The sequence below is a fragment of the Neofelis nebulosa genome, chromosome 7, assembly GCF_028018385.1.
Source record: "Neofelis nebulosa isolate mNeoNeb1 chromosome 7, mNeoNeb1.pri, whole genome shotgun sequence".
Lineage (NCBI taxonomy): Eukaryota > Metazoa > Chordata > Mammalia > Carnivora > Felidae > Neofelis > Neofelis nebulosa.
In genome coordinates, this window is record NC_080788.1 from 1,009,669 (window position 1) to 1,033,564 (window position 23,896).

The 23,896-nt window shown below is 44.0% G+C and overlaps 2 protein-coding genes across 4 annotated transcripts; one reads left to right on the forward strand and one right to left on the reverse strand.

Moving 5' to 3' along the window:
- Nucleotides 1–707: 707 nt before the first annotated feature.
- Nucleotides 708–23,571, forward strand: MORF4L1 (mortality factor 4 like 1). Of its 3 annotated transcripts, none has more exons than XM_058736320.1 (13): nt 708–931; nt 6,345–6,391; nt 8,033–8,100; nt 11,460–11,573; nt 13,065–13,151; nt 13,578–13,658; nt 16,102–16,127; nt 16,832–16,920; nt 18,046–18,147; nt 19,274–19,362; nt 19,852–20,024; nt 20,516–20,600; nt 23,330–23,571. In XM_058736320.1, the coding sequence occupies exons 1-13, from the start codon at nt 892–894 to the stop codon at nt 23,412–23,414; spliced, it is 1,086 nt and encodes a 361-aa protein (XP_058592303.1). In that variant the 5' UTR covers nt 708–891; the 3' UTR covers nt 23,415–23,571. The 3 variants fall into 3 exon arrangements, with proteins under 3 accessions (XP_058592303.1, XP_058592302.1, XP_058592304.1); XM_058736319.1 differs by having other exon boundaries at nt 709–931; nt 11,457–11,573; XM_058736321.1 differs by lacking the exon at nt 11,460–11,573 and having other exon boundaries at nt 714–931.
- Nucleotides 14,036–15,459, reverse strand: LOC131518113 (securin-like). Its single transcript, XM_058740743.1, has 2 exons — nt 15,446–15,459; nt 14,036–14,435 (listed from the first exon to the last, which is right to left on the reverse strand). Exons 1-2 carry the CDS (start codon nt 15,457–15,459, stop codon nt 14,036–14,038), a joined length of 414 nt encoding a protein of 137 aa, XP_058596726.1.
- Nucleotides 23,572–23,896: the final 325 nt, after the last annotated feature.

Genomic DNA, 23,896 nt, shown 5'->3' on the forward strand with positions numbered 1-23,896 from the left:
ATGTCCGGCAACAGAAGCAAGGTCAGATAAACTAGGGTCTGGTTATACCGAGGTACCTCCTGAGATGGACAGATGTGACTGGAGTCATCTCTAGGCCACACCGTTAAGTTTAAAAAGAAGCCACAGAACACCATGTACAGTGTGTCTACGGGGAACGAAGAACCCACAGGGAGCGAAGGGAAACGATGCGGAGGTAAATGAGGGTAAGTAAGAGGATTGCTAACGGCGTGCGCTGTGTTTACACTTCCGGCTGCCGGGTCAGAACAAGCCAAATATTCAAGTATGAGTTGTGTAGTTAACACAAAGGCAACAACCGCAACTTCGCTATGAATGGAGAAGGCAGAGAGGGTGCCGGGGTGCAGGCAGCGCAGGACGCGCGCACAGATGGGGCTGTGGTCACCTGTGTTGGGGGCGGCAGGTGAGGGGCTGAGGCGGGAACAGGGCTCACATTCAACCACTGAATTACTCTGACGCAGGCGACACTGAGGCAGCGCAAATGGAGGGCGGTGGGCAGGCTCACAAAGAGACCCCAGCCCCCGCGGGAGCCCTGACCAGAGGACCCTTCCCCCGGCCTCCCTCCCCTCCCCCTCCCCCTCCCCGCCCGCGCAGCCTCCTCCCCCCCACCCCCCCCCCTCCGAACTACGGCTCCCGGCGTGCCCCGGGGCGGCGCGGGCGCAGCGGCGCGTGCGCGGCGTGCGGCCGTTGGCTGGGGCGGCGGCTGCGCGGTCGCGGCGCGGTGAGGTCTGCGGGCGCTGGCAAATCGGGCCCGGGATGTAGAGCTGGCGGTGCCTGACGGCGCGTCTGACGCGGAGCTGGGTGGGGTAGAGAGTAGGGGGCGGTAGTCGGGGGTGGTGGGAGAAGGAGGAGGAGGCGGCGGCGAATCACTTATAAATGGCGCCGAAACAGGACCCGAAGCCCAAATTCCAGGAGGGTGAGTCCGGGCCCCCGGGGAGAGGCGGCCGGCGGCGCGGGAGCGGCGGGCCCGGCTGGGCGGCGGGGGCTCGGGGGCCGGGGGCGGCGCGGGCCGCGCCCGCGGGGCTGGCGGGCAGGGCTTTGTGCGGAAGGCGCATTGCGGCGGCGGGCCTCGGCGCGGGCGGGACGGCCGCGGGCGAGGCCGAGGAGCGCCGGGCGCGGCGGGGCCTGGGCGTGCCGGCCGCCCCGGGAGGGAAGCGGGCGCGGGCGGCCGCCCATTGTGGGGAGGCGGCGGGCGCGCCATGGCGGCGGCCGGGCGGTGATGTGGCGTGGGGGAGGGGAGGCGGCGCTCGCGCCGGGGGACCGCGCGGCCCGGGCGGCCCCCGGCCGGCGCCCCAGCCGCCTGCCGCCGAGGGGGCTGCGCCCGGCGGCGCGGCGGGGCCTGGCCGGGCCTCGCGTCTGTGGCGGGAGAGGCGCGCTGCTGCGAAATGGCCGCTGCGAGGTGGCCGCGCCATCATGGCCGCCGGCGCCCGGCGCGGGCCGCGCGCGCAGCGCCCCCTCCCGGCGGCCGCGCGCTTCGGGGCGGGCGGTGCGGGGCGCGCAGCCGGGATCCGGGGTGGGGCGGGGCCGAAGGGGCGCGCGGGGCTTTGTGCCGCCCGCATCCTCCGCCGTGCGGGCGCGCTCCCTGTGCGGAGACCCGGTCCCGGTGCGCCCGCGGTCCCCCCACCCCCACCCCCGCCCCGAGGCTGAGTGCAGCGACGCTGGACGTGCGGGGACTCGGACGCTGGCTTCCTTTGGCTTATTAATTGGCGCTTTCTTTTCTTCTTTTCTTTTTCTTTTCTTTTTTTTTTTTCTTTTTGTTTTTCTTTTGTGAATACGCCTTGGCTGACGGTAGAACCAGACTTTGTTGGGAGATCTTTAGTGTTTACGGTTAACGCGTCTGTTCGCGTACATCAGAGTGGGGGCTTCACGATAAAGTAAAACAGAAGTAACGTTTCCTAGCCGAGCAGGGACACCTTCACGGACCGTTCATCGCGGTCGGTGGAGCTGCTAGTCACCATAGACGTCCAGGCGTCTGCCAAAAACACTTGTCGTTGCGGGGATTTTCAAACTTGTAGACCCTTTACCCCCACACCAAGCATGCTGTCACTTTCCGGACTATTTAAGAAGTTATCAAGGGTATTTTTTATAAGGACTGGCTCAGTACCTGCTTTCTCCTACCGTGAAAAGTTGCGACTACCTCCTATGGGTTAAGGTTTATGTTTTTTTAATCCAGATGGTTTAGGTCAGGGATTTTTAGTCTAGAAGTTAGTGGGTAGAATATAGGTCTATCTGAAAGGAAGAGGTTTTTTGTTGTTGTTGTTTTTTTCTTTTTTGTGTCCAAGTGAGATTTTGTCTTTCAATTACGAATCCATCCTCCTCTTAACCCCCCTCCCCGCCCCCCTGCACAGTAGTGTTGGCAGTGCAGCGTGGAACATGTATTCAGCTGCTCAGTCAAAATTATGGTAGCTGTTGGATTGACCAAGAGTTTGCTCCATCAGTTAAGGAGGTCCTGTAACATCAGAACGTGACAGTTAAAATGCTTCGATAACCATCTCAGTATAATTGGTTTCCTCTGTAATACCACGTGTTTCAGGTAGTTACAAAAACATTCTGGGAAATGACCCATAGGCTTCGCCGATGGCGCAGAAAGTGCATCCCTGCTGTAGGACATGGAAGGAATATCACTGAGGTTTGGAACAGTCAAGGGTGGCTTTCTGGAGAAAGTGCTTCAGTTGTGAACTAGAGGGAGGAGGGAGCCAGTAGGCGGATAACCACCCAGGAGAAGCCACGTGCTGCTGTGGTGCTGAATCAGACAGGAGTAGGAACCAAGGTGCCCGTAGTAAGGTTGGAAAGCTGCTCACCAGAGTGTTGGCCCTTACTTACCATCACTTTCCAGATGTGTTTTCTACTCTCGTGTTAACGCTGAATTGCCGGGCCATCTTTAAGAAGTTATTTGGGGGCACGTGGGTGGCTCAGTCGGTTAAGCACCGGACTCGATTTCATTTCGGGTCCTGATCTCATGGCCTTGGGTTTGAGCCCCACGTCAAGCTCCAAGCTCAACATGGCTTGGAGTTCTCTCTGCCCCTCCCCTTTTGCACACGCTTACTCTTTTTTTTTTTTAAATAAACTTTTAAATGTTGTTTATAAGATGTGTTCAGGGAATGCCTTGAAAGGAAAAAGTACTACCCTGTTGGTGGTAACAGAATTGAATTAAGACACTGCAGAAGAATTGAGCGTATGTGATGGTGGAAATAAGAATTATCAGAAATAGTACTTCTTTCATGATTCCCTTACACTTGGAGGTTTTTCTCATTTAATAATGCTCAGCATATGTTAGATAAGTGGTTTTTAAGCGTGCTGACTATTTTGTACTGGACTCGATCCTCTCTTTCAAATTCTCTTCCAGCACATGGTAAAGAAAACTGTTTAGGCCCTGTCAGGAATTCACAGGCTGGTGGTAGCTTCTTAGTGTTCCTGGTGAGCATAGACCAGTGGGAGGATGGCGCCTTGGAATCTCAACCTTGAATTTGAGAGCATTGGGTAGAATTACTTTCGTCTAAGGATACTAGAAGCATTAAGAGTGGAGAAAGGCGGCAAAAGCCTGATAACCATGGTTTGCTCTCTTCCCCAATTACCAGTCTTTTTCTGCAGTTTTATTATGAGAAGTAGGCCATAGGCGTTTGTTATCCTGGTGAGTCAAATGCCTCCAAGCAGGCTGCCATCCGTCAGTGCACTAGTAGCTGCAGTGGAGGTCAGAAGGGCCCCAGTACAGTTGTCTTTGGAGGCGGCCAGGAAGACGGAGGAATAAGGCCCTTTCCACGGTGTCTTTACTTTTTTTTTTTTTTTTTTTTTTTAATGTTTTTTATTCATTTTTGAGACAGAGAGAGACAGAGCATGAGCAGGGGAGGGGCAGAGAGAGAGAGACACAGAATCCACAGCAGGCTCCAGGCTCTGAGCTGTCAGCACAGAGCCCGACGCGGGGCTCGAACTCACAGACCGTGAGATCATGACCTGAGCTGAAGCCGGACACTTAACCGACTGAGCCACCCAGGCGCCCCTCCACGGTGTCTTTAAAATGTACCTGAAGAGTGAGGTTAGGAGACACAGGTCCAATCTTTGCTGCTGCTGTTTGTTTGCTACACCTTATTCATGTCCCCAGGGTCTCAGTATTCAGTGGTGGCTCCACTTTGGATGGGCCGTAGCCACTGGAACACACTCCAAAGCTGGTCTAAACCCCCTCCTTCCAGTTCCTGTTTTGGTTAATATTCCCACCAGCCTGGAAGTCAGTTTAAACTTTCTGTTTTTGCTTGGTTGTCCTTAATTTCTCACTGCTTTTGGTTCAGATCTATTTCTTCCCATGGACTGCTGGCACAAGTCTTTGGTTCGTTTCCCTATTTCCAGTCTCCATTGAAGCTCTGCACAGGCCCATCTTCTGGCACGTTCTTCAGAGGGGAACCACTGCACGGGAATTACAGAGAACTTTGAGCAGAGTAACATTACTCACCCTGCTCGGGAGGTTCTAATACAGGTCTCTGGTGAAGCTTGAGAATCTGTAGTTTTATTATTTTTTAAATTTATTTATTTATTTTTGAGAGAGAGCCAGCTGGGGCGTGGGGGGGAAGGGAGAGGGACAATCCCAAGCAGGCTCTGAGCTGTCGGCGCGGAGCCTGACTCAGGGCTCAGTCTCCCAAAACGTGAGATCATGACTTGCGCCAAGGTTAGAGAGTCAACACTTAACTGACTGAGCCACCCAGGCGCCCCAAAAATCTGTAGTTTTAAAAACTCCAAGACATTCTTGGTCAGATTTGGGAGTTCTTACAGGATGAAGTCCACACTTCATTACATGACACAGAAGGCAGGCCCACCATGATCTGTTTAACATTGATTTCTACTTTTACGTGTTTATCTTGTGCTCCAGTGATAGTGAGCTATTTATATTCAAATGGTAAGGAGTGTGATAGTGTCACCTTGTCATGTTTCTGTGCTGCTGTACCCATTGTTTCCTTAGTAGCTCATCACTCCTATTGCATGTGAAGATAAAAATATGAAATCCAGCGAATTGTGCAAAAACTATTTGCTTCCATATCTGTGTCCCCCATTGATCTGATGGTGCTCAAACCGGTACAGGAAAGACTGGGTATAAATATGTTGAAAATGAACGTACGGATTTGCTTTAGGATAACTTTTTTTTTTTTTTAACATTTAGTTTTGAGACAGCATGAGCGGGGAAGGGGCTGAGAGAGGGAGGGAGAATCTCAAAGCAGACTCCCCACTGTTAGCACAGAGCTGGACGCAGGGCTTGAACTCATGAACCATGACTTGAGCTGAAATCAAGAGTCCGACGCTTAACCAACTGAACCACCTGGCTGCCCCACAGTTGTCAGTTTTTGAAACTTACAAGCAGCAGTTATTTTTTAAAATAGTGAAAAAATCTTGGGGCGCCTGGGTGGCTCAGTCGGTTAAGCGGCCGACTTCGGCTCGGGTCACGATCTCGCGGTCCGCGAGTTCGAGCCCCGCGTCGGGCTCTGTGCTGACAGCTGAGAGCCTGGAGCCTGTTTCGGATTCTGTGTCTCCCTCTCTCTCCGACCCTCCCCCGTTCATGCTCTGTCTCTCTCTCAAAAATGAATAAACGTTAAAAAATAAAATAGTGAAAATCTTATTGCTGTCTAGTTTCTTCAAGGTTGAGCTAGTAGGTTGTTTTCGTGGTTTTAGGGCTAAAAGAGCTAACTGTGGCGGAGTACTTTTGTTACCTCTGGGTCTGGTGAGGCCCAAGTAGACTGAAAATAATGTGCAAGAGATTGGTTTCTACTGTAATCGAATGTAATTTTCAGGTACTGTCAGGAATTACCTGCTTGATTTGTCTGATGAGCAGTCGGCTTCCAGGTCATCCTCTCGTCCCTTCCATTTAGTTATTCTTGCAAGTCTGAAGGGTAGCTTCAACATAGAGTGTGATTTCCAAAAGTTAGAATTTTGTCTGTCTTACTTGCCCGGGAAAAGGTTTGGAACCAGAGATAATAGGTAGAGCATAAGGTCCTCATTTTGGAAATACTTTAAAAATCTTATTTTCAGATGCACATTGAAACACCCAGTCCTACCAGTAGGTAGTTACTGTAGATTTTATTGGCTTAGTAGGTGGTAGACTATCTGATGATCCAAATAGATTGATAGTCTAATACATTGATTTTTGCTGTTCACATCACGTCCTAAGGTGTTTTCTGTTGTAGGGAACTGTTGAAGTTTGACCTGAAGTGTTTTTCTGTACGTAGCCTTACTCTTCCGGTTTTGCGAGCAGTAACTACAGCTGTGATGGTCCTCACGTGCGACTCTTAGATACGAAGATCAATGAAAATTAACTCCCTTTTTTTCTTTCTTTTTTTTTACTTCTACAGGTGAGCGAGTGCTGTGCTTTCATGGGCCTCTTCTGTATGAAGCAAAGGTATGAAACCTGTTTTCCTTTGACAAGCGAGCTAAAATTATTGGTTAGATGACTTGAGTCATAAGAGAGTTAGTTGCTTTGTTCCAGCATTTGTGATTCATAGAGCCCCTCATGTTCTCTTTCTGGGTGTCTGACTGCTTGCTGAGTGGGCCAGACAAAGCATTGCCACCTTGCTGTTGTCTCAGTGACCCGCGGAAGGCCCAGTGGTTGGAGTATTTGAGGGGAGGTAAAAGGTTTGTGGGAGCAAGTTGCGTTGTGTTGTTAATGACTTGTGAGGACATCTGGCCAGTCACTTCCATGTGTAAGTGGTTGTTGAGTAAGCACTGAGGGATCTATTACCTTAAGGATAAAACCTAACGGTAAAAATGTGAGGACGTTTAACTTCTTTCTGTTGGCTCGTCTGTCAGAGTTTGAATCGCGGGGGGCTTCCTTTCCTCTGTCAGTGTCATCCCAATTGTGAAAACTGGTTTTACATTTAGCCAGAGGCAAATGAAATAGTGAATTCCCAAGTAAAAAGTGTTTTTATTTTTAGTATTTTGTTTCTGGTAATTTTTAGCGTAGATATTTATGGTGTGACTGTTTTTAACAGCGGTTTTAAAAACGGTCTGCATAGCAATACAGCCTTTAGTTACATGCAATTTCTGCAGCATTCTTGGGGGGCAGTTTATGCGTGTCTGTGAAAACGGTCTTAACAATTTTGAAGTGTGTCTCCAAATGATAACCAGTTTCACTACTTTCCAGTTGTTTTGAATACATAGATGTGTGTTTTTAAAGTTCTAAAATGGCTGAATTTGGATTCATGGAGAATCCGGTCAGGAACGTCATGTGGACGTACATATGTCCTCGTGATGTAATCCTAATACAGTTTTAAGTAAGTTGTGAGTCCTCTTGATCATTTATATCCCGGAGTGTTATTTTCGTTGCATCAACTGTGGCACCCTCCACTTTTCTCCTCTGACAGCTGAAACTCCAGGGAACAAGTTTTAAATGGTGGTTGGAATAACTTAAATTGTCACGATCCTCTTGGTTGTCTCAGATAAAGACTTTTAGTCCATGACGGAGAGTCGTCACTTTCACTTGTCATAGTTAATACCTTTAATGATTTGTTCTAATTTGTTTGGCTGCTTTTAAGAAGAACATAAAATGGTTTTCATCTGTCACTTTGCTGGTTGCTGATATTTTGCAGCAAAACAGTTTGCCTTCCATAAGTTAATGGCGCTTTCTCATAATAGAAAGGCACTGTCTAAATAATTTTCTTTAGCTGAATTTGGTTTTTGAAATAAGTACTAGTTTCTGGCTGGCTAGACTTGGAGAAAGTGCAAAAATGACTTTCATTAGCTGTTCTCAGGGCTACTCCAGCCCATTGAGTTAAGGGCCGGGGGATCTTTTATTACAGTTTTTCAGCTTTGCTGGGCCGACTTCCACAGATTGTGACTCTAAGGCAGCTGCAGGATGGCAGTGTGTGCAAGTAACCCGAGATCCTGGATGATTTTCTGTTTGGCAGTCCTGCTCTCTTGTGCTCGTTTTGGTCCCCAAGGTTTGAGTGGAGTGTCTGAAAGATCGCATACTTGAAAATCATCCAGGTAGTTGTCGCCTTTTTCAAAAACGATTTCTGAGTGAATTTTCTCTTTTTTATTTCAGTGTGTAAAGGTTGCCATAAAGGACAAACAAGTGAAGTACTTTATACATTACAGTGGTTGGAATAAAAAGTGAGTATTAGTATTAGATCTTTAAAAGCAATTGTATCTCTTAACAAGGTAGCTTGTGTCGTGTGTGTCACAAACCCATGCTGCTTTCTTTTTTTTTAATTTTTATTAAAAACATTTTTGTAACATCTTTTAAGTTGGTTTATTTATTTTGAGAAAGAGATGAAGTGCCAGTGGGGGAGGGTCAGAGGAAGGGTGGGTAGAATCCCAAGTAGGCTCTGTGCCGTCAGCACACAGGTTGGTGCGGGGCTCGAACTCATGAACCGTGAGATCGTGACCTGAGCTGAAGTCGGATGCTTAAGCAACTGAGCCATTCGGGTGCCCTGCACACCCATGCCTCTTAATTTTTGGATGGTTTTACTACATATTGAAGCAAGGGTGAAGCATTTATGGTATGATGAAAATAATAGAAATAAGGGTACCCACCATTTCATTTTAAAGTCTTTGGATGATTTCTTGTGTTCTAGTGTAATGTCTAATCGTTAGTCAACCAACTACTCTTTTTTTTCTGGTTTTGGTTCATTTTAGGACAGCTTGAGTTTTTTTGCCTTAGCACCCACGCAGTTACGTATATATGTTACTGCAATTAGTTATATTCAGAGCTAGTTGGATTATTCTACTTGGAAAAGGAAAAAGGTTGCCTCATTAGGAAGTAGTGACGAACTTGTATTCTGAATTTTGGTAACATAAATGTTGGCAGAGAGTGATTTCCTGTGGTTCATTTTTTAGAATATGGTTTAATACAGATACAGAGATTTAATTGCCTAATTAAACTTAAGTTTTTCACTTTGAAGAGTTAGACTTTTCTTTTAAAGGAGTGGTGTATTGGTCCGTTATGGCGAGTAGACAGTGGTCACAGATTGAACACGTTCTAGAATATCAAGCCAGTGGGGAGCTCTTTTTCAGCGATGGGTCTTTCTTCTTGGGACCCACAGATACGGCACATCTAATAATTTACTCATTTCTGATGCCTGAAATGGAATATCCTGTAATTTGTACTATGAGAGGTTTTAAATTACTTTTATTAGTGTGTTTTGTCCTTCAAAAATTGCCAGAAAGTAGTTTTTTGGGGGTTGTTTTCTGGCACCTTTGAAGGCTTTGCGTCCCTTGAGCTGTGCTCTGGTACCGAGTTCTCTGTGTGAACAGGCTGTCAGGTTGGAGGATTACTCTGTTGCTAGGGAAGGAGCTATTGTCTATGACTTTTACTGGCCCTGTGACTTTGGTCTTGTTTCATGTGGTCCCTTACCAGGTGATCCAGCCCAGTTTTATTTGTTAGAAGAATTTTTTTTCACAAAATGCTGTTAGCTGAGAAGAAATACCAGACCCTTTTTTTCCATTAGTATAGTTGTAGAAAGGTGGAAATCTAAAATGTGTCAAAGTACATTCCTGACAACTTGTAATTTTTTCCCATTTAATAATTAAACTACTTCTAATAATGGCGGGTAAGGTTTTAAATATTGAGAAATTGGGGAAATAATGGAGAAAATTATCGTTTTGGGTTTTTTTGTTTGTTTTGAGAGAGGGACAGCATGAGTGGGGGAGGGGCAGAGAGAGAATCCCAAGTAGGCTCTGCTCTGTCAGCCCAGAGTCTGACTCTGAGAGAGCCTGACCTGAGCTGAAACCAAGAGCTGGATGCTTAAAACTCCCAGGCGTCCCCAAAACTATCCTTTTGTCTTGGAGAAGTAAACTGTGATTTTTAAATGTGGTTTCAGTATTAATGCTAAATTATTTCTAACATCCAGGAGAGTTTACCATATGGCTCCTAGTGTATGTTGTAGTTTCCTATTGAGAAAATGTTTAAGCTCTAGTTCAGTCTTGTAATAGACTTACTTTACATACTGATACTATGTCAACATTGGTAAGGTTCAGAGTATTACCATGTGATAAGAGTCTCCATTCTCTACAGGTAATAGAATGTTGACTTTATGCATGTTACGTATAGGAAAGTTAAAGTTCATCCAGGAAATCAAAGAAAAACAAATAGTAAATTCATGGCATAGGTTTGCCCTCATCCCCATTTAAATAATTGTTTTAGGATTTGTGTTTTAATTCTTTTATGTATAATAATTTGTATAAAATTACATGTAGATGTGTATGGCTTTAAGACTGGATTTTGAGTGGCATTTGTGGCTTATGAGAAATTGAAAGTGCCAAATGATTGTATTTCCTGATTTTATAGCTTTAAAATAATGTTTTTGCCTTTGTTAGAGTTCAGTAACACAGGTAAATGATAGACTGCATAGATTTTGTTTTGCTCTTTGTAAAGCTAATTTTATATATTCCTTGGAAAAAGAATTTAAAAATGGCACTCAACATTGGAGATATTTCATATCTTCATAGGTGTAAAATTGAGGATATTAATGAACAAAGGTAGGTGTGTTTTTTGTAGTTGATTTGGAACATAGATAAATAGACCATAATGTTGGAAAGTTTGATTTTTTTTTTGTGAGTAGAGAAGCCTTGAAGCCCATTTTGAAATGGGAGCAGTTATTCAGCAGCCCAGCAAGTGTGTTATGTGTGTGTGTTTTGTTTTGTTGGTTTTTTTTTAGTGCTGTGTAAGCAGTGTCACCGGTCATTGTGATGGTGGGGGTTAGTGACAAGCTACCTTTAGAAAATTCTGAACTTGTTTAATGTTTGTGACCTATAAAAATTTCTGAGTGTTTGGCTTTCAGTTACTATCCTAGTAGTGATGTTCCTCAGAACAAAAAATGTCATTTAATTTTCCCGTGGTTCGGCAAGGGTTTTAGCTTCTGATACATAAAGGAAACAAGGATTGATTTGGTCTTTACTTTTTCATTAAAATTTTTTTTTTTTTTTTTTTTTTTTTTTTTTAGTAAACCCTGTGCCTACCATGGGGCTCAGACTCACAAACCTGAGATCAGGAGTCGCATGCTTTACCTTCTGAGCCTGCCAGGGGCCCCTTGATTTGGTTTTTAGATCAAAGTTATTTTAGATGCATTTTTTATCAGAGGGGGAAGGGATTTGCCGGGAACTACAATGGAGTTAGGTGGTAAATAAAAATTTTCCAGCTCTGCCTAATTCCGAGAGAGTTGGAATAGATAGAAGTAGATGTATAAGTAAAAATCAGATTCTCGTTTTGAAAATGGTTTGTAAGATTCTCTTAGAAAGTCATACAACAAAAGCCCAATCTGCAAATTGGAATTTTTAAAACTTTAGTTAAGTACATACTTTTTTCAAACGCACAGTAGATAACATATTTTCTAAATTTTCAAAAACCTTACCGGAACTCGTTGACACAGACATTTAAATATTCCATCGGTAAATAAATCTTAATAAAGCTTAAGCTAAATTCTGCACCTAGTTACTGAGATTACTTTGTACTATGCTGTCTGTATCAGAAGTGCTGTGAGGCCCAGGCGCTCTGAAAAAACTTTGAAGACACGTGAGGATATTGTAGCCCTTTTTCCTGTTCCTGAAGGAGCTCCCTCAGTACACCACCCCCTCCTGACCTCTAGGTAAATGCATGTTTTAAAGTTTTCTCTAGGAAATCATGTTGAGGATTGCTTTTTAATTATTTATTCTTCTTTTGGTTATCTTATGTAAGAGGTCAGAGGTGGGAAATCATTTGCTTTGGATACATCTATTTGTGTCACTAAAGGAGCTCCCTCAGCAGGAGAAAAGAAGCACTTTGCATGAATAGTTAAGCATTCCCTAAAAAATACCTTCTTTTTGTTTTCCCCTTTGGAAAAAAACACATCAGAAATCTTTTTTTGTGGTTAAAAAGGTTTTTTTAGTATTTATTTTTGAGAGAGCGAGAGAGAGCACCCACGCGCGCAAGCGGGGAAGGGGCGGGTGGTGGGGGGACAGAGGATCAGAAGCAGGCTTTGCATGGACAGCAGTGAGCCTGATGTGAGGCTCGAACTCAACAACCGCAAGACCGTGACCTGAGCCGACGTCGGACACTCAAGTGACTGAGCCCCCCAGGTGCCCCGACACTCGGACATCTTGAAGGAAGGAGCTTTTCTAATTGCCAGAATGCTTATTTAAAGAGTGGTCGGTTCTTCCTTTTGATGTTTAGGAAGCCATCTCTGGTTCTGTGCGTTCATGAGTGAGTGAAGGTTGAGGATGATGTAGTCTGATAAACCATTGTAATCATTTGATTTACAGTATTTGCTGAGTTGGTGTGGATGATATTTGTGATAGACCTGGTAGATTTCTGACAGACCTTGAGTGCTTTTTCTGGTTCGGACTCTGAACTGTTTTACATGTATTATTTCTCATAACGATACTGTAAGGGTAGGCACCGTTATCTCCCATTTTATAGGTGATGAAAGTGAGGCACAGCTAGTTCTGTAACTTTGCTGTTACATAGTTAGCTAACTAGCTGATCAATTTTCCTTCTTTAAGATGGCAGCTTCTTGTGGACTCCCATGCTTCATTTTTTTTTGGAAGTTAAAATTCTTAAGATCTCTTTATTCTGTAAGGATAATTACTTAAGGACTCTTTTTTTTTTTTCTCTTTAGAGAGAGAGGGCGCAGGGCACAAGTGAGCCAGGGGCAGAGAGAAGGATCAGAGAGAGAAGCAGGGCTCACCCAAAGTGGGATTCGAGGTCGCCTGAAGCGGGGCTCGAGCTCATGAACTGTGAGATCAGGACCTGAGCAGAAGTCAGATGCTTAGGGACTGAGCCACCCAGGCGTCTCTGCTTAGGGACTCTTAATGTTAAGTGCTATACTGTACTCATTTTAAGAAAGGATTTGAATAATCTGTTTTTGGAATCTGGCAGTTAAGGTTTAGGGTGCTGCTTTTGAGGATATAGTTTCTTTCTCTTACAGCACAGATTTTCACTGGATTTTCATTTCAGTTGAGAACGAATTTGTAGTCCCAATTAATTAAATCTCAGAGAAATCCAGAGTCTTGCCTCTTGGATCTCTACAAGTAATTGGAGGCAGGGTCTGAATAGTAGTAAAAATGTCTTTGAATGATAATTTAACTTTTGTCTTTTACAGTTGGGATGAATGGGTTCCAGAAAGCAGAGTACTCAAGTACGTGGACACCAATCTGCAGAAACAGCGAGAACTTCAAAAAGCCAATCAGTAAGTTTGTTTTGGCAACATGAGTAGGAAGAGAAATGTCTGTACATTAGTTCTGGGAAGTGGAATGAATAGTAGAAATCCTGTGGCCTGCCTGCCAAAAAAAATGATTCTTGGTACCTGTCAGCTGCCGTGTTGTGGCTTTGACTTCAATCACAGAAGCCTTTCCTAGAAAAAAGGAAGGAGTAGCAGACCAGTCATTTCTAGTCTGTCCATAGAGTTAGGTAGGAAGCAGCAGGATGTTGGAAATTTCTGTAGTTGGAAATGCACTGTGATCTTGTTGGCTCCCGGACTCTGTGGGAGTTCTACTTGGGAAGGGCACAGGGATCTCAGTTTGACTATAAATTTCAAAATGGGATCAAGCTGGCACAACTATTTTTCCACGTAAGTACTCATTTGATGACAACTTCATTGGAATTCTCTTTGAAGGGAGCAGTATGCAGAGGGGAAGATGAGAGGTGCTGCCCCAGGGAAGAAGACCGCCGGCCTGCAGCAGAAAAGTGTTGAAGTGTAAGCAGACCTGTTTTAATTTGGCGTATCGTTATGGAAGTGATCGTTCTAGAAGTGAGCTTCAAGCTCCATATACCCATTGTCCTGTATTAGAGTTCATTGAAAATGGAACCTGGAACATTTCAACTTGAAAAATGCCAAAGAGCACTCCTTTCTCAAGCGTTCAGTTGTTTGAAAATACATAATAATTACATATCCCTTAATTTCCCTTAGCAGGTTTTCTACCCTCCTCCCCGTTTGTTTTATGGTGAAATATACATAACATAAAGTTTACCTCTAACTCATTTTTAGGTGTATAATTCAGCAGCATTGAATACACTCACAACCCTTTTTTTTTTTTTTTTTTTTAAGGAAGAGTCTATTAAAGAATTGCTTTATTAATACAAAACGTACAAACTATTAGGTGCTAAGAAATTCAGATATCTAAGTCCTAGCAAAACAGGTGGCAATTCAACATCCAGGGTCGACAGAACGCTTGGAGACTGCCACAGATTAGACTCCCATGGTTGAGAGGGCATCTTCAGAGGTGAAGGGGGGCCCAGGTGTAACAGCTTTTCAAGTTCCCTCTCCTCATCAAGGATCATGAGAGGCACTCCATTCAAGGGGAGGTGTGCAATCTGGTGCTCTGCAAGCAGGTCAAAACTCTCAAAATCTAAAGGATTGAAGGGAAGGAATTTTTCTATTTCAGGATAGGTGTCATCCGAGGCTGGAACAGTGCTTTTTGCTTTAACAGTCTTCTCAGTTACCTTTTTGGCAGAGAAGGGCTTGGAGAAAGGACTGCAAACAACACCAGCAGTTTATTATGTGAAATCTGCTGCATAGGTTGAGAAATTAGCTTGCTTATTAACATAAGCAAGAAGGTTGAAACAAGAATGTCAGAGTCTGTTGTTGGGATTCATTCAAGTATAGTTTATAGATGTTAAGAGTTAGGGTTAGTTGTCCGTGTTTTTTCGTTGTTTTTATGGTAGAATGAGTGGGTCAGGAATGTGTGTGTAAAAGCTCTTGGTCGCTCTTGGTCCTCACATGTTCGTTCGTTTTTTTTGTTTTTTTTTTTTTTTTTTTTAATGCTTATTTTTGAGAGAGACAGAGTGCGAACAGGGGAGGGGCAGAGAGAGAGGGAGACACAGAATCTGAAGCAGGCTCTGGGCTCCCAGTTGTCAGCACAGAGCCGGACGCAGGGCTCAAACTCATGAACGGTGAGATCATGGCCTGAGCCGAAGTCGGACGCTTGACCGACTGAGCCACCCAGGCGCCCCGGTCCTCACATGTTCTTGACATCAGTTAAGTAAAAGTTCATAGTTTAGTCTGACCCAGAAATACTGTTCAGACTGAACACAGATACTTGTGTTCCAGAAGTTAAACTTAGAGAAACAGGAAAAAACCTGTACTTTCAGATAGATGGCCAGCTTTTTGTATTTGTAACGGAACATAAGTTAATTTGAGTTGTAAAATGAACCTTCTGCTCTAAATTAGATAAGTACAGTTAATAACTTATAAATACTTAAAAAAAATTTTTTTTTAATGTTTATTTTATTTTAGAGAGAGACAGAGCACGAGTAGGGGAGGGGCAGAGAGAGAGGGAGACACAGAACCTGAAGCAGGAAGCAGGCTCCAGGCTCCGAGCGGTCAGCACAGAGCCGGACGCAGGGCTCAATCTCCTGAACCACGAGGTCATGACCTGAGCCAAAGTCAGTTGCTTAACCAACTGAGCCACCCAGGTGCCCCTATAAATACTTTCTAAAGCTGTAGAAGGGTCAGCATACTCCAGTGTTACGGTTGGGTCTCACCAGATAGAGTCCATAACCTTGGGCTTTTTGCAAACCATTTCCTTGCATTCTGTAAGTAGTTGTATGTGGAATTAAAATGAGTAGTTTACTGTTTGCCGGTTGGTAAATAAACGAGTGAAGTTGCTATTGGAGATGATGACTAAGAGGAAGGAGACATTGGTTTCAGAAGGAAAGAGCTTATTAGGTGTCAAAAAGGAAGGACTATGTACTAGGGAGAAATAGGGTGGAACATTGTGGGCCAGTGAGGGTGGAACATACACATTTACCAGTTCATTGAACATACACATTCACCCGTTTACTGAAGTAACGGCGAATGTTGACTTTTGGAACTTGGATTTTGTGGAACTAGTAGGGTAACATAAACTACAGTATGGTTATAACTTACATGCTGTGAGCTTATAAATTAAGAGTATAATCTTAGAAGTCTCCCGATGTGGTTTTGGTTTATTTTTCTGTTATATGGAGGGAGGTGTGAATTTAGCCAACTGTCACTGAAAATTCTTAATGTCTGAGCAGGGAAACTATGTTTACAGCCTGATCTTCCCATCCAAGGCAGTGTTTCTCTATGAACTTAACCCTGGTAAAAGGGAACGTATGGGGGCGGGTGTACTAGCAGTAATCACATGTTTTTCTTTTTTTTTTCCTTCTCCTTTTAGGAAAACCAAAAAGAACAAACAGAAAAGTAAGAATATTAACTTGGTTAAAAATAATTATTTTACCTTCATAACATTTACATTTTGAAATCAGTGTTAAGCTTTAAGAGTTACAAAGTTTTGAGAGTAAGCTTATCATGTTTGGTGATCTCAAAGATGAGTCACAACAGTGTACATAGTTAGGTACATAGTAGTAGAGAGCCAACTTTGAGAATTCTTTTTACAACGGAAGAACCTTGTAAGCGTTTATTATTTTCATGTTCTTTAGTCTTAGTCATTGGGAACATAGTATTTTTTAATAAATGTAAGATAATGTTGCTAAATGTTATTTATTTATTTTTTTGATGTTTATTTTTGAGAGAGACAGAATGCGAGTGGGTTGGGGCAGGGAGAGAGAGGGTGGCACAGAATCTGAAGCAGGCTGCGGGCTCCGAGCTGTCAGCACAGAGCCTGACGCGGGGCTCGAACTCACGAGCTGTGAGATCATGACTTGACCCAAAGTCGGACGCTCAACCGACTGAGCCACCCAGGCGCCCCACTAAATGTTACTTAATGCTAAATGATAGAACAATTTATAAAAGTTGTATTTTTGGTAGGACTACAATTCTTTAGATTCAGGTAACACCTGTGTAATGGAAAAATAAGAAAGAGGGTTTATCGGGAAACTATTTTCCTTAAGAGTGTCTCCTGTATTAAGCCAATAACCTCCTGTCCTTGTCCTGCATGTGTCTAGCACCTGGAAATGGAGATGGTGGCAGTACCAGCGAGACACCTCAGCCTCCTCGCAAGAAAAGGGCCCGAGTGGATCCTACCGTTGAGAATGTGAGTTTTTAACATTACGAATAGCGTGTTAGTGTTTCTAGTCTGTGTGATAAAATAGTCAGAACTTCAGTCTTGAAAACATTGTTAACATGGTTACTGCGATGAAAACATTCCTCTTTTTTGGATTAAGGATTTTTTTTTTTTAATACATCTTCTGTTTTACATGTAGCTCTGCATGTGTCCCTGCTGTGTATGTCCTCCCCAGCTCATCATCAAATATTTGTCTGTAAGCTCTATGTTCATGTACAGGACTAAATATTTCATTGGTATTCGACTGTATAGACTTACGAGTTCACGTTAAATGGTTTAGTATGTCCCAAGATAATTTAATAAGCCCATAACAGATGCCACAGAAGCTTTATCTAGCCTGCATATATGTGTGTGTGTGAATATGAGTTTAGAATTCTTAAGTGATAAAATGTCTTGTTTGTGATTTCCAAAATTAGGAATTTGGAAGTGTGGTTTTAATTTTCAACTGACAGTTATATTTCTGAACCTGAGGTTAGGAAGCAATGGTATACTCCTAAAGAGTGTATGTTTTGAAAATAGGCAACTTCAGGCAGTTATTGAAGACTTCATTAGAAGTCAGGACACTTAATTTTATGTATAAAGAAGTAACTTTAATCTGTATGGGATAGTCCTTGGCTCTTAAGAGAAGCTTCTTTTCTCCCAGCAGCTTAGCTGTAGGGATTTTTCATTTACGATTTTTGAAATGCCAACTCTGGCAGTCCATTTGAGTACTTGAACTAATTCAGGGGAGCCTGGGTGGGCTCAGTTGGTTGAGCGTCCAACTCTTGATTTCAGCTCAGGTCATGATCCCAGCCCAGGGTTGTGGGATCAAGGCCCAAGCTGGGCTTCAGATTAGGCTCCAAGCTGACAGTGCAGAGGCCGCCCTGCTTGGGATTCCCTTCCTCCCTCTCCCTCCCTCCCTCCCTCCCTTGTTCCCTTCCTCTTCTCCTGCTCCTTCTGTGTGCGCTTACTCGCTCTCTCTGTAAAATTAAAAAATAAAACATAACATATACGTATGTACTTGGTGCCTCTAAATATTGAGAAAAACCCTGAATTTTGGTGTTGCTATTGAGCGAGAAAAGACAGATTTTTAATGCCCTTCCCTTTTCTGTTCAGGAGGAAACATTCATGAACAGAGTTGAAGTGAAAGTAAAGATTCCTGAAGAATTAAAACCGTGGCTTGTTGACGATTGGGACTTAATTACCCGGCAAAAACAGGTACCTTGAAAGCTACACAGATTGTAACCTGTAGGGTATGTTCTTGCTGATGTGGAAACAAATTTTAAGGAAAAAATTGTATAGACTTGGCTCTTGAAGGGGTGTGATTGATGAATATTCTTTTAATTCAGAGACTGAATAGTTTGATCATCAGAAGGCATGTCTTGGAAAGGATAGAAGAAATCCGTGAGTTTTTAGCGAGAATAGGTGGCAATAACTCGGTTTTGGAGCTTTCTAGGATAGGAAGCCCCGAAAACTGGTAAAGATGAAGTAGCACGTGGTTTCTGTTCTGTCACTGAAAATGGGGTGTCCTCACGTGGTGCTGCTGCTGCTAGGCTGTAGGAAGCACACAGTTCTCTGCCAAGTATTCATGGCCTCCCAGACAACCTGAGTGTTCTGGCCGAGACGTGTGGTTACTAGTGGAAAGGAAATCGGGGCTTTGTGAGGTACGTGTGTGACATTGCAAGAGTGCGGTCCTAGACCTCAAGTGGAGAACTTTATAGGACAGATGCACCAAGTACTTAGAATGAGCAGCATGGGCGGGAGTAGGGGTGTGAAGATTTGGGGATAAGGAGACTTATGAGACCTCCATCATGTACAAATGTGGACTCCGTTTGGTTCTTGATTCGGTTCTGGAGCTGAACTACTGTGTTCAGACCTTGGCTTTACCACTTAGAGTTTGGACAAGTTACTCGGCCTCGGTAGGTCTCTGCCTCACACTAAAGATGTGAGCACGACCTCAGAGTTTACGTATGCTTCAAGCGGGGTGTGGCACATGGTACACACAGGGTACATAATGACGGTGTCTTGGAGGTACATTTCTGCGTGGTGCATTCCCTCTGTAGTGAATGGTGTGTGTGTGTGTGTGTGTGTGTGTGTGTCCGACAGATGCCAGTCTTTAGAGCTGTGGTGTCCAGTACGGCAGCTGCTGGTCACATTTGGCTCCTTCCTTGAAATTAATAAAAATTTTTAGTTCCTTAGCCACATTACCCATGTTTTAAGTGCTGGAGAGTGCCATTTCCTGTTTTGTAATACTGTTAGGTGGTCTTTTATTGCCTTAAGACTTTTCCGTTGTAATTTTCCTGTAAAAAGAACACGAGTATTCAGGTGTATTTTTTTTCCACAGCTGTTTTATCTTCCTGCCAAGAAGAACGTGGATTCCATTCTAGAGGATTATGCAAATTACAAGAAATCTCGAGGAAACACAGATAATAAGTAAGAATATACAAATCTTTCAAGTGCATAGAAAGACATTAAGTATTCTTCTTTCCAAATCTTAATCTTTTGAAATGTCCACTTCCTCTAAATGCCATCAGAAACTAGCAAAATAGAATTTCATTGGTTTGACCTGGAGTTTGGTTGGCAAACTTTTTCCTTAAAGGGCAGATGGCAAACATTTAGGTAAAAGTGAAGCTATTACGTGTTAAGTGCATAATATAACCATTTAAAATACAGTTGTTTGAAAATGTAAAAGCCATTCTCAGCCTGAAGGCTGTGGTTTACTTAGCACCGGTTTGTTTTTGGAATTGATTTCTCTTGTGCTTTTGTTTAAATCTCTTGTTTAAAAAAACCTGTTGGGTAAAAATTCATCATCATTAGTTCAGCCTTCAACTCCGGTCCCTTGCTCCTGTATGGGTTGAATTAATCCCCGTTTCTCAGTTGTCCGTGACCTGCTTCGCAAGTACACGTCTCTGTGTTTGTCAGGGAGTACGCCGTGAATGAGGTGGTGGCCGGCATAAAGGAGTACTTCAACGTGATGCTGGGGACTCAGCTGCTCTACAAATTTGAGAGGCCGCAGTACGCGGAGATTCTCGCAGACCACCCGGACGCGCCCATGTCCCAGGTGTACGGGGCGCCACATCTACTGAGATTGTTCGGTAATGTGCCATTGAGAAAAAAACTTTTTTCTTTGGGTTTTTGGTAGTTTTGTCTTTCCTAATGAATCTGAAGTGGTTACAGAAAATAACATTCTAAAATACTCCATTTCAATTTGAGCTTTTTATTGAAAATGTTATCTAAATCTGTTTGAAAGTTAGCATCTCTGAGATCATGTATTTTAAAAGAATCTGTGATGGGGGCGCCTGGGGGGCTCAGTCGGTTGAGCGTCTGACTTCGGCTCAAGTCCTGATCTCGCGGTTCGTGGGTCTGGGCCCCGCGTCGGGCTCTGTGCTGACAGCTCGGAGCCTGGAACCTGCTTCCGATTCTGTGTCTCCCTCTCTCTCTCTGCCCCTCCCCTACTCGTACTCTGTCTCTCAAAATAAATGTTAAAAAAAAAATTTAAAGGCATCTGTGATGATTGTGTTAGGTCACGTAATGCCCGTGGTGCTCCCTTGGATGTAATTTTGACTACATTATTTTATCTCCACAGTACGAATTGGAGCCATGTTGGCCTATACTCCTCTGGACGAGAAGAGTCTTGCATTGTTGCTGAATTATCTTCATGATTTCCTAAAGTAAGTGTAACAGTATGCCTGAAATTGGAAACATGAATTAGTACAGTGCCCCGAAACTGGCTTTGACCTGTCAGCACTGTAGATCATAGCACGTGGGAAGACACGAGTAAACGGGACAGAGCGGTACAGGAGTGAGTAGAGATGTCCGTGGGACACGAGTGCGATGTGGACCACCGCGCATGGTGGAGCAGTGCCTTGGAGCCGTTGGGGAAAGACGGGGACCACTGGCTAGTGTTCTGGAAGGAAACCATCAGATCCACACTTTCTGTCATGTCAGGCAGTGAAATTCTAGATGAATCACAAGTTTAAGTCTAACATTGAAACTGTTAAGATCAAGAAGAGTGGTAATATTTTTGTTATTTTTATAGTGAGAAAAGTCTTTGTAAATAGTAAAATCGGGGTTTGGCTGGCTCAGTCGGTTAAGTGTCTGACGCTTGATCTCAGCTCAGGTCATGATCCCAGGGTCATCCAGGGTTGGGAGTTGGAGCCCCGCGTCATTGGGCTCTGTGCTGACAGTGTGGAGCCTGCTTGAGATTCTCGCTCTCCCTCTCTCCCCCACTTCCCAACTTTTTGCACACCCATGTCCTCTGTCTCTCTCTCAAAAGAAATAAACTTCAACAAAACAAATATTAAACTCTATATAGGAGGGGCACCTGGGTGGCTCAGTTGGTTGAGCATCCGACTTCGGCTCAGGTCATGATCTCATAGTTCATGAGTTCGAATCCTGCGTCGGGCTCTGTGCTGACAGCCTGGGGCCTGGAGCCTGCTTCGGATTCTGTGTCTCCCTCTCTCTCTGTTCCTCCCCTGCTCACACTCTGTCTCTCAAGGATAAATAAAGATTTAAAAAAAATTTCTTTTAACTCAATATAGGAAATTACATAAAAAGTTAAAATTCTGTGATAAAGTAGTAACACACGAAGAAGAATTTTTAATAAAGATGATCAGACCAGTGAAAAGTAGGACATTGGGATTTCACAGAACTGGCAATAGGGGGGCTGTCAGAAATGCGTTCAGTGTCCGACGATCCAAATAGCTGTGTCTCGGTGGCTACGATTGAACGTACTGAGGAAAAGGGCCGTCCTGGTTTCTTCACCTTTTTAGAGGGCATTTTGGCAGTGCCTGTTGAAAGTTCAAGTGGGAACTTAGCTGGTAGAAATGCTTAAGTGCACAAAGATTTCCAAATTCGTGAGGCTTTAAAATGTATGTGTATAACAAAAATTTTTAAGTGTTTGCTTATTTTGAGAGCCACGTGAGCAGTGGAGGGGCAGAGAGAGAGAGGGAGAGAGAATCTCAAGCGGGCTCCGGACTGCAGGTGCGGAACCCGATAAAGGGGTCAAAGCCAGGAACCATGACATCATGCGTGACCTGAGCTGAGATCAAGAGTCAGATGCTTAACTGATTGAGCCACCCAGGCGCCCCTAGACTCTGTGTGTATAATAATGAAGAATTCTAAACAGCCAAGCTGCTGTTGAAGGCATGTCGGTCCGATCAGGGAAGATTCCCATGTCGTGTCCACTTACGAAAATCAAGTTGCTCTGAAGAGTATTTGTGTGGTACGATTCTCGTTCATGGAGAAACATCCTTAGTGTTTGGAAAAGACCTAGAAAAGTGTGGATCATACCAAAAAGTGGGTTATTTCTTGGGCATAGTTTTGGGAGGGAAGGTCATGTGTTTCTGTATTTGAATTTTCTTAAAATGATACCATGTATTTTATAATTCTAAAACCGCAGCACATGCTCGCAAATCTATAGTCCTTGCTCTATTAGTGAGACGTAGAGTCCTCTCTTTGCCTCGGTTTCTTTGTGAAATAAACGTACTATTTACTTGATACTTCATTTCAGGTCCCTTTGATTTTTATGGTGTTCATTTCAAATTTAAACTCGAAAGTGTCACTTTCTGAATCTGTATTTAATGTAATGAATTTCAAAGAGCTAGGGAAAACATCTAGACGTTCTTTTTTCTTTCAATGTTTATTTTTGGAGGGGGTAGGGTGGAGGAGGGGCGGGGGGGCGGGGGACACAATCTGAAGCCACTCCAGGCTCTGAGCTGTCCTCACAGAGCCCACCGTAGGGCTCGAACTCACGAACTGTGAGATCATGATCTGAGCAGAAGTCAGACACTTAACCCACTGAGCCACCCAGGCGCCCCTAGATGTTGTTTTAGGATACATTTGTGGGGCGCCTGGGTGGCTCAGTGGGTTAAGCATCTGACTCTTGATTTTAGCTCAGGTCGTGATCTCCCGATTCAGGAGTTCAAGCCCCACATCAGGCTTTGTGCTGACGGCACGGAGACTGCTTGGGATTCATTCTCTCTCTCTCTCTTTCTCTCTGTCTCTCTGTCTCTCTCTCTCTCTCTCTCTCTCTCTCTCTCTCTCTGTCTCCCTTTCCCCCCGCCCCCCCTCCCCTACGCTCCCTTCTCACTTTCAATAAATAAACTTAAAAAAGAAAAAAGGATACAACATTTGTTTTGAGAAGATAGTCCAAGCTGCCAAGTTGGTATTCTGAAGACAGCCAGCTATTCCTGTTTTGAAATGGGAGAGCAACTCTGGACCTTTATGCATTGTTGTTTGGTCCATAACCCTGACTGAATTGTAACTCTGGTTTCACTGTGAGGTTGCCATTATTTTAGTATATTTTAAGAGAAATTGTTTTGTGCAGCTCTGTGCCTTGATTTGGATCAAGGTGTACGATTCTTTTTCGTCTCCGTAATGAATAATGTTTTATTTTTAGATACCTGGCAAAGAATTCTGCAACCTTGTTTAGTGCCAGCGATTATGAAGTCGCCCCGCCTGAGTACCATCGGAAAGCTGTGTGAGGCGAGGCGCTGACGCTGTTTGGATTTCTGTAAACACAGTTTTGTTTAGTCCTCCTCTTGTACAAATGATGTACTTTGCAAATGTTAGTGTATAACAAGATTGATGTTTGTTTTCTGTTTGATCTTAAACAGAGAAAATAAAAGGGGTTATAGCTCCTTTTTCCTTTTCTTTTTTTTTCATTTCAAAGTCGCTACCAGTGTATTCAGTGATGGACGACGAGAGACATACTGTAGAGTGTTTTATTGCCTAGTCGACAAAGCTGCTTTTGAATGCTGGTGGTTCTATCCCTTTGACACTCCGCACTTTTATAATATGTGTTAATGCTGTATGACAAACTGCTCTGATTCCTAGTGCCAAAGGTTCGATTCAGTGTATATACCTGAACACGCTCATCCGTCTGTGCTCCTTTTTTTATGGTGCTTAAAGTAAAGAGCCCATCCTACAGGCCGTCCATGCTGTTCCTTAGGCATCGTCCCTTTGC